We start from the raw sequence: 10352 nt of genomic DNA, 5'->3' as shown, positions 1-10352 counted from the left end.
AATAAAGTTCAAGTCAGTATGGGACTGAGAGTAACCATGAAATTCAATAATGTTTGCACATTTAATTGACATGCTTACAGAGGATTAAGTATTTAAAACAAAAAAACTTGTTCTGAAAAAAAATTATGAGGACATGTGCACACACACACACACACACAACAACAACAACTCAGAAACAACACACACCAACAACTCAGAAACATTGATTCTGCTTAGTTTGCTATTCTCTTCAGGGTTTTTTTCAGAGCACATTTGACATCCTTGTTCCTTAGACTATAGATGAGGGGGTTCAACATGGGTATTACATTGGTGTAAAATACTGAGAAGAACTTCCCCTGGTCCACAGAATCAGAAGGAGAGGTCTTGAGATGTGTGAACAACCCAGACCCATAGAACAGACCCACAGTTACTATGTGGGAGCCACAGGTGCTGAAGGCTTTGGGCCAACCCTGAGCTGATGAGACGTGGAGGACATTGGACAGGACCAAAGCATAAGAAATGAAAATAATGAAGCCGGATATTATGACAACTGTGCTCACAATAATGGAATTCAGCAACTCACTGGCATAGGTGCCACTGCAGGAGAGCTGAAGGAGGGGGAAGATGTCACACATGTAATGGTTGATGATGTTAGAATCACAAAAGGACAATCTGACCATGTCCCCTGTGTGGATCATGGCACCAGCAAACCCCATCACGTAAGAACCAAACATCAGCAGAGAACAGACCTGAGGGGACATGGTGACCGTGTACACCAGAGGTTTACAGATGGCCACATAGCGATCATAGGCCATGGCTGTCAACACATAGCACTCAGAATGCACAAAGAAACAGAAGAAAAACAGCTGAGTCATGCATTCTGTAAAGGAAATGATGTTCTTCTCTGAGACAAAGCTCATCAGCATTTTAGGGGTAATGACCAAAGAGTGGCAGAAATCTATGAAGGATAAGTTGAAGACGAAAAAGTACATGGGAGTGTGCAGGTGAGAATTCAGGCATATTAGATTAACTAGGCTCAAATTTCCTACCATAGTGACCACATAGTTCAGTAAAAAGAGAAAGAAAAGGGGTAACTGGAGCTGAGGTCGGTCTGTAAATCCTACCAGGATGAACTCTGTCATTGAAGAGTCATTTTCTATAGCCATTACCTGCCAGGGTGTGATCTGTGAGAAAAGGAGAGAGGTGTCACATCAGGAGAGGATTCAGATCCTTTGTTTCTAGAATAAGGCTTTGTTCTACGGGAGCTTGAGTCTGGCTGTAGGGACAGCACCCTGGAAGAAGAGCCAGGGCAAGGATTCTCCACCTTTAACTTTTCTTTTCTCATTTGTCCTTTTCTTCCATGTTTTCAGATCTCACCCATAACTCCTAACCTCCCCTGGGCTGACACAAACCAGGATGAAGTGATGGTCACATGTGAAAGCAATATCTTGAAGAGATGAATAGGCTGGTCAAGGCCACACAGACAGAGAACAAAGGAGCCGACAGCTGGACATGGGACCACTTCCTATGAAAATTCTTGAGGCTCTGAGACAGTAAAGTCACTATGATACCCACTGCACCCACTGTTCAACCCACTTTCTCCCTTTTACCTTTCAGAAACTCAGTACCTGGCTTAATGAAAGTGCTAAGAGGTAAAAAGGCTCAGAGAGGTTAAGTAACTTGTCCAAGATCACACACATAGTAACTGGAGGAATTTGAATTCCCCTATCATCCTGAACGTCTCCTACCCATTCCCTTCATCCAGTCTTACCTCAAAATCACAATAAATTGTTCAGGAAGGACAGGTGGTCTCCCCACACCTCTTTACTGCTGCAGCTGTGAGAATGAAAACATGAGAACAGAAAGACTCAGCTGCCCACCTTCCTTCTGCCTGGAGACCTCACTACTGCTAGACACCTAAGTGTTTTCCTTTCACTTTCCTGAAGGAGACAAAGCCTCTGAAAATGGAGAAGCCAATATCCCTTGCTTGTGGATTTGCATAAAATGTCTTTGGGGCAAGGCAAATGCATCAACTTTATGTCTCCAAATCATCAGCGGGCTAATATTGTGAATTTATCTTATTCTCCATGGATCTCAGTAACTTGTTTAGAAGCTTGGAAAACAAGGCTCATTTAGCATCAGAGTTTGACCAGGCTCCTGAGGGAAGAAATTATTGAGCCTACGTTTACATCCTTTGTCAATATATTAACACTGGTTCCTTTGAGACTCAACGTTCTTCACGTTATCAGCTCACATTAAGAATTTCAAATTTTCCATGCAGGGAGGAAGTAGCTTCCTTTGTGCTCCTAGTTATCCTAGAGCTCGTGCTCAATTATAAAAGAGGAGTGTTCAGGGGCAGAGCCATTGCCATTCCCAATACTTTTTTTTTTTGTTATTGTTCTGTGATTGATATAGTGTGTGTCATAACTCTAATACTTTTGGTGTCTGTCACATCTCTAGAAAAGTGTAATAGAGAAATGTTAAAAGAATGAGATCTAGAGTCAAATTAATCAAGCTTGAATTCAAATTCTTCCACTTGGTATGTGTGTGATCTTGGAAAGATTACTTAATCACTCTGAGGCTTTTTTACCTCATCTACATTGTAAGTTTAATAATAATTCCTACCTTCCTAGATTGTTTGAGGATTAAATGCCTCATAATCTCTAGCACATTTTAGGGAAATTCTTGGTATAGGGTAAGTCCTAAGTAAGTATTAGGTTGCCTTTCTCTTTATCCTTATCTATATCTATAGCATGGTCCTCTTCCCCAAGGTACCCAACTATTTACTAGACATCCCCACTAAACTGAGTTCACCATCTCCTTGTGGTCCCTTGTGGTCTCCTCTTGCTATCCTTTTATATGTTAATGGCACCATCCTTTACCGAGTTAGCTAACCTAGAAATGGGTTATTATTCAGGGCTCCTCATTCCCACTAACCATTACCATCTTATCTTCAAAGTTTACATAATTCTATTTCCTTAAAATTCCTGGTTTCTTACCCCTCCTGTTCATTGCATTGCCTCTGATACAGCTCTCTTGCCTCAAGTCTGGAATACTCTAAAAGTTTTCTTAACCTGGGGTCACACCATCACCCTATATATTAGCTTGTTATTGTCGTATAATAAATTACCACAAACTTAGTGGCTTAAAAGAACACCCACTTATTAGTCACGGTTCAGAAGTAGGTGAGACGTCTGGTATGGAATGTCATGCTTTTTACAATTACACCCAAAACCATAAAATACCTAGGAATAAATCTAACCAGAGAGGTGGAAAATCTATACACTGAAAACTATAGAAAGCTTATGAAAGAAATTGAAGAAGATACAAAAAAATGAAAAAATATTCCATGTTCCTGGATAGGAAGAACAAATATTGTTAAAATATCAATACTACCCAAAGCAATCTACATATTCAGTGCAATACCTATCAAAATAACACCAGCATTCTTCACAGAGCTAGAACAAACAATCCTAAAATTTGTATGGAACCAGAAAAGACCCAAATAGCCAAAGCAATCTTGAAAAAGAAAACCAAAGTGGGAGGCATCATAATCCTAGACTTCAAGATGTATCACAAAGCTGTAATCATCAAGCTGGGACAGTATGGTCCCAGCACAAAAATGGACACTCAGATCAATGGAACAGAATAGAGAACCCAGAAATGGACCCACACACATATGGCCAACTAATCTTTGACAAAGCAGGAAAGAATATCCAATGGAATCAAGACAGTCTCTTCAGCAAGTGGTGCTGGGAAAACTGGACAGCGACATGCAGAAGAGTGAACCTGGAACACTTTCTTACACCAGACACAAAAATAAACTCAAAATGGATGAAAGACCTCAATGTAAGACAGGAAGCCATCAAAATCCTCGAGGAGAAAGCAGGCATAAAACTCTTTGACCTTGGCTGCAGAAACTTTTTACTCAACACATCTCTGGAGGCAAGGGAAACCAAAGCAAAAATGAACTACTGGGACCTCATCAAATTAAAAACTTTTGCACAGTGAAGGAAACAATCAGCAAAACTACAAGGCAACCGACAGAATGGGAGAAGATGTTTGCAAACGACATATCAGATAAAGGGTTAGTATCCAAAATCTATAGAGAACTTATCAAACTCAACACCCAAAAAACAATCCAGTGAAAAAATGGACAAAAGACATGAATAGATATTTCTCCAAAGAAGACATCCAGATGGTGAACAGGCACATGAAAAAGTGCTCAACATCACTCATCATCAGGGAAATACAAATCAAAACCATAATGAGATACCACCTTACACCTGTCAGAATGGCTAACATGAACAACTCAGGCAACAATAGATGTTGGCAAGGATGCAGGGAAAGAAGGTCTCTTTTGCACTGCTGGTGAGAATGCAAACTGGTGCAGCCACTCTGAAAAACAGCATGGAGGTTCCTCAAAAAATTAAAAATAGAACTACCTTATGACCCAGAAATTGCACTACTAGTTATTTATCCAAGGGATACAGGTGTGCTGTATCAAAGGGGTACAGGCACCCCAATGTTTATAGCAGCACTATCAACAATAGCCAAAGTATGGAAAGAGCCCAAATGTCCATCGACTGATGGATAAAGAAGATGTGGTATATACACACACACACACACACACACACACACACACAATGGAGTATTACTCCACAATCAAAAAGAATGAAGCCATTTGTAACTACATGGATAGAACTAGAGGGTATTATGCTAAGGGAAATCAGTCAGTCAGAGAAAGACAAATATCATATGACTTCACTCATATGAGGACTTTAAGATACAAAACAGATGAACATATGGGAAGGGAAGCAAAAAATAAAAAATAAAAACAGGGAGGGGGACAAAACAGAAGAGACTCATAAATATGGAGAACAAACTGAGGGTTGCTGGAGGGGTTGTGGGAGGGGGGGATGGGCTAAATGGGTAAGGGGCTTAAGGAATCTATTCCTGAAATGATTGTTGCAACATGTGGTAACTAGCTTGGATGTAAATTATAAAAATTAAATAAATTATAGAAAGAAAATAAAAAAGAATGTCATGCTTGATTCTCTGCCCAGGCTGAAATCAGTATGTGGGCAGGACTGCATTTCCTCCTGGGGGCTCTGGGGAAGGCTGTTTCTAAGCTCACTCAGGTTGTTGGCAGAATTCAGCTTCTTGAGGTCTCCACATCCTTGCTGGCTGTCCGCTGGGGGTCACCCTCAGCTTCTAGAGGCTGCCTGCGTTCTTTGTCCTCTAGCCCCCTCTTTTTCAACCCAGCAATAAATTCACACAGGAATCCTTCTTGTGCTTTGACTCTCTCCCTGATATATCCCCTTCTGCCACTAGCTTGATAAATACTCTCTGCCTTCAAAATGTTTGTGTGGTTAGATTAGGCCTACCCTGGTAATCTCTCTATTTTAAGGTCGGCTATACTATATACTATGGCACAGTCACTAGAGTGATATCTCATTATACTTACAAGTTCCACCCACACTCAAAGGAGAGAGGATTATACAAGAGAAAAAGTCATTAGGGAGACATGTTTTAGAATTCTGCTGACCACACCATCTTCTCTGGATATCTATTCCTACATTTTATATAGAATTACCTATAGAGAATGCAACATTCCCTTGCCTAAAACCCTTCCGCTTGTTTCCCAACACAAGTGCAAACCTCTCAGCCTGTCACAGAGAGCTCTCTAGAGTCTGCTTCCTAACTGTGTCCACAGCTTTATCTGCCATGTCTCCACTCCTTGGATTGTACTCTCCAGTAATACTGAGGCGTCTCAAGTTCCTCTCATACATTCTGATGATTTCTTGGCTCCATGTTGTTTCTGCCTGACATGCCTTCTCCCTTCTTCTTCACTTGAATACCATTTACTTATTCTCCAAGACTCAGGCCTGGCATCATTTCTGATAGAACCTTTCTGACCTCTTCCCCTGTCCCCACTCTCAGCACCTAAGGTGCTTTCTCTGTGTGCTGCTGAGGCGGCTTGTGCATGCCCTCACTTACACACAGCGAGCTCACCCGTGTACCTTCGTTACACTTGGACTGTACATTCCTGAGGGCAAGGATTCAATCTTACTCATTTTTATCCATGCTGCTATTAGCAGATCTCTTTCTTCCCCTTCCTTCCTTCCTCCCTCCCTTCCTCCCTTCCTCCCCTTTCCTTCCTTTTTCTTTTCTCTCCTTTTCTTTTCCTCTCATCTTTAACTCTGTATTTCTAAATAGCATGTAGTTGCTTCTTGATTGGTGAGAAGCATTCACTTGGGGATCTGACTACTTTTTTTAAAGACTTTCATGGAGCTCTCCTATTTTTACCTTTTCCTTCACCTCTACTATCGGAGGTGATTCGTGCCACCACATTCCTGAGCATATGGAAGATGACGTAGCATATCATATTTGTTTCTACCATGCCGCTTAGAATTGAGCTTCCTGGGGATTACTGAGTCAGTTACTGATCATTCTTCTGCTTTCCAGCTTTCCAAATGTCTTCCTACCCTTCTTCCCCCTACGGTTTTCCTTGTCCCAGTGGGTTTATGTAACATACTTGTGCTTCTCATTTCTAATGCCTTTATTATCATTCCAGTGGGTTTTCAGAAAGTAAGAGTGGTTAAATACATAGGCTCAATCTGCTACCTCTAATCAGGAGCCCTACTGGTATATGGTAAGTGCTATGTAAGTATTAGGTTGAATTCCTAAGGTGATGTCTGGGAGCATACAAAGGCTGCATAAGTCTATGGGCAAAAAGCACCTGTGTCCCTGCTTAGAGAGGGTATTGGCCCTGAGGTTTAAACTCCTCCACACACAAGTCAACTGATTATTTTAGAACTTTACTGATTCATTTCATTCAAGAAACATCTCTTAGAGGATTTAAGTTGCAAGGTACTTGGAGCACAAAAAGCAGTAAGATACAGATCCTGCCCCTTGGTTCTCTCAGTTTGATTAGAGAAGCAACTGAGAATTGTATAATTTATGGATAACAGGTGTTAGTCACAATACTAAATTCTTTTATTAACTTGCCCTTTATAATGTTCACAACTACCTGAGACAGGCGTCTCTGTTTCACACGTGAAGAAACCAAAGGTAGGGTTAAATGCTTTTGCCAAAGTCACAACAACTAATGGCAGAGCCAGGACTCAAATACAGATCTTTCATAATGTAAGATTAATTTCTCTTATGATGCTATGCAGGAAAAAAGAGTAAGCACTGTCATAGAAGTCTACACAAGGTACAGTAGTGACAAGTATTGATTAAAAACCTTTTCATTATGATAATTACTTTTCATTTTAAGTAAAATCAACTTTACTCAAACAAAAAAAGTTCATTTAACTGGGAAGTCCAGGGATGCATTTTACTTCAGACTTGACTAGATGCAAGGGGTCACAGAGGTTGTATCTCTCTCTTTCAGTTTCTTGAATGTGCTTGGTTCTACGTGGCTTTCTTCTCGGAAAGACTTTCTCCATGTATAGACAAGAAGGCTCCACTTGGCTCCTCCTGACTATATCTTTGTTTTAATTACTCTGACTCAAGTCATTAATAGATCGTTCCTTTACTTGATCTTATATTAGCTAAAATTTCAAAATAGACCTTACTAAGAGTTGGGGCACAACTCAAGGGAAGATGGCTTACCAAGAGACTGTATCAGACTAGCCTGTTTTCTGGGGCTTTATCACCCTTGCCCATCTACTCAGATCCCACAAAAGAGAGTAGCTCTTATCTGGGTACCTACTTTTGTAACTTCCAGTTGTCAACATGTGGCAGGCATCAACTTTAACACTCTTCATCCAAGACTATCCCTGAGGTATTTGGGGTTTGGGAGTCCAAAATGAGGACGGAAAATGAAAAGTGAGGAAAAAAAAAACATCTATATCTGCTGCTCAATGCCTATACTTTTAATTTAAGTATTCTGTTAAAAAAGATGCATCTTTAAAGTGTGATTGACACCAAGAAAATGAACCCACCCTCCACCGCACAACTCTGGGAGGGATTTCAATAGAATATTGTTCTCAGGTAAAAAATGGAGAGAGCCAAATCCAGTGAGGAATCCTACTCTTTCCTTGATTTCACCTATTTTTCCTCCTTTCCCTTGTTCTAATCTTTAAGATTTTTATTTTTTGTAAGCCATTAAAATACAAATTTTATTTTGTTATTTGACTTGTCTACTTACTAACGTCTATTGTTTCTTTACTCCAGACAGGGTACCTTAAAAATTTTATTTTATTTTTCTTCTCTGGAAGTACCAAGAGGTACCACATCAAATTGCATATCCTTTTCATTCCTTTCCTGTATATCTTGCTCTGATCTATTAAGGCACATTTTTTTCTTTCTCAGAATTAGTGTGCACTTACTCTTTCTGACTGTGGTTAAAGATCCAATTAGATCCATCACAACTGCCCTCTTCTCTCTTCCCCAGTTTTTTTCCCCTACCTGCCCTTGCTCATTGCAAAAGCTTGAAGCAGAGTAGGACTCAGAGAGACTGCTCCCTGGCAACTGTAGTTTCATCTTTTTCAAATTTATAGTTATTTTGAAGTTTGGGTATTTCCTATCTTTGGATAATGCTATGACTATATTGTTTTTATGGTGTTTTATTTGTTCTTCTTAATGTTGTGTGTTACCTTTACCAGACATATTGGCAGGTACAGATCTAGGCAGCTGCCATTTTTTTTTTTTTTGGATTCCTGGAAGTCCTTTCAGAAATATTATCTTTGAAATTCTGTATATGTCAAAGAGCTGTATTGTATTGATTTGAAGATGGTTCACTTCTCAGTGAACTCAGAAATATTATTTTGGTTTTAGTTTTGTTAAAAACACTATTGGTCATCATTTAAATTTGTGTTCTCTAAGAAAAAGTAAATATTCAAAAAATTATCAGAATACTGAAAATAGGATAATTATGACTATTGCTATTTTTCAAGATGGCCACCTTGTTGTAAATAACTACACTGTCATATAAAATATAGATGTTTTCTTTTGGGAATGAAGATCTGAAGAGTGTAAAGAATTACTAGGTCAAAACAGATTATATGAAGAGTCCTAAATCTCTTAGACAAATTGAATTAAGTAAGTAATCCTTTACACACACACACACACACACACACACACACACACACTCATCGTCAGCCCCCAATGGCTTCATTGGTTAATTCTACCAAACATGTAAGGAGGAAATACTACCAATTTTATGCCAATTCTTTCAAAATACAAACAGAGAGAAAATACTTCTCAACACATTTTATGAGGCCATAATAACCCTGAAACTCAAATGAGACAAAGAATCACATGAAAAAAAATACAGCAATATCCCTCAGAAACATAAGTACATTTTTGCTTTTATTTATAACGGAATACTACTTGGTAATGAAAAAGAATGAAATCTTGCCATTTGCAACAATGTGGATGGAACTAGAGGGTATTATGGTAAGCAAAATAAGTCAGTCAGAGAAAGACAGATATATGATTTCACTCATATGTGGAATTTGAGAATCAGAACAGGTAACATAGGGGTAGGGAAGGAAAAATAAGATAAAAACAGAGAGGGAGACAAACCATAAGAGACTCTTAAATACACAGAACAAACTGAGGGTTGCTGTAGCAGAGGTGTGTGGAGGGATGGGTCAAATGGGTGATGGACATTAAGGGGCACACTTTTTGGGATGAGCACTGGGTGTCATATGTAAGAGATGAATCACTGGGTCCTACTCCTGAAGCCAAGACTATGCAGTATGATAACTAACTTGAAATTTAAAAAAAAAAGAGAGAAACATAAGTACAAAAATAATTTAAAAATATAAGCTAATTTGGAGTGTCTGGGTGACTCAGTTGGTTGAGAGTCCAATTCTTGATTTCAACTTAGGTCATGATCTCGATCGAGGCCTGCATTGGGCTGTGTGCTGATAGCTTGGGATTCTTTCTCTCTCTCTCTCTCTCTGCCCTTCCCCTGCTTGTGCTCTCTCTCTCTCAAAATAAATGAACTTTAAAAAAATTAACTAATCTAGTATAACATTCTATAAAAAGGATAATGCATTATGACCAAGTGGGGTTCATCACACAAAATTAAAGTTGGTTTCATTTCTTTTTTTTTTTTTTACATTTATTTATTTTTTGAGAGATATAGAGAGACAGAGCACAAGTTGGGGAGGGGCAGAGAGAGAAGGAGACACAGAATCCAAAGCAGGCTCCAGGCTCCGAGCTGCCAGCACAGAGCCCAACGCGGGGCTCGAACTCACAAACCGAGAGATCGTGACCCAAACCGAAGTCAGATGCTTAACCGACTGAGCCACCCACGTGCCCCCCCCTTTTTTTTTAATTTTTAAAGTTGGTTTCACTTCTGAAGGTCATTCAAAAGAATTCATAACATTAAGAGAAGAGAAAATAATGTGATC

General features: G+C 39.5%; 1 protein-coding gene across 1 annotated transcript; it reads right to left on the bottom strand.

Annotated features, from left to right (window-relative positions):
• Positions 1-212: 212 nt before the first annotated feature.
• Positions 213-3217, bottom strand: LOC123600857 (olfactory receptor 143-like). The gene is made up of 2 exons (XM_045483289.1): positions 3206-3217; positions 213-1148 (listed from the first exon to the last, which is right to left on the bottom strand). Exons 1-2 carry the CDS (start codon positions 3215-3217, stop codon positions 213-215), a joined length of 948 nt encoding a protein of 315 aa, XP_045339245.1.
• Between the last annotated feature and the right edge of the window lie 7135 nt (positions 3218-10352).

The sequence above is a fragment of the Leopardus geoffroyi genome, chromosome D1 (genome assembly GCF_018350155.1).
Source record: "Leopardus geoffroyi isolate Oge1 chromosome D1, O.geoffroyi_Oge1_pat1.0, whole genome shotgun sequence".
In the NCBI taxonomy this organism is placed as follows: Eukaryota; Metazoa; Chordata; class Mammalia; order Carnivora; family Felidae; genus Leopardus; species Leopardus geoffroyi.
Note: the sequence above shows the minus strand (reverse complement) of the source record. Positions and strands in the feature narration are given on the sequence as shown.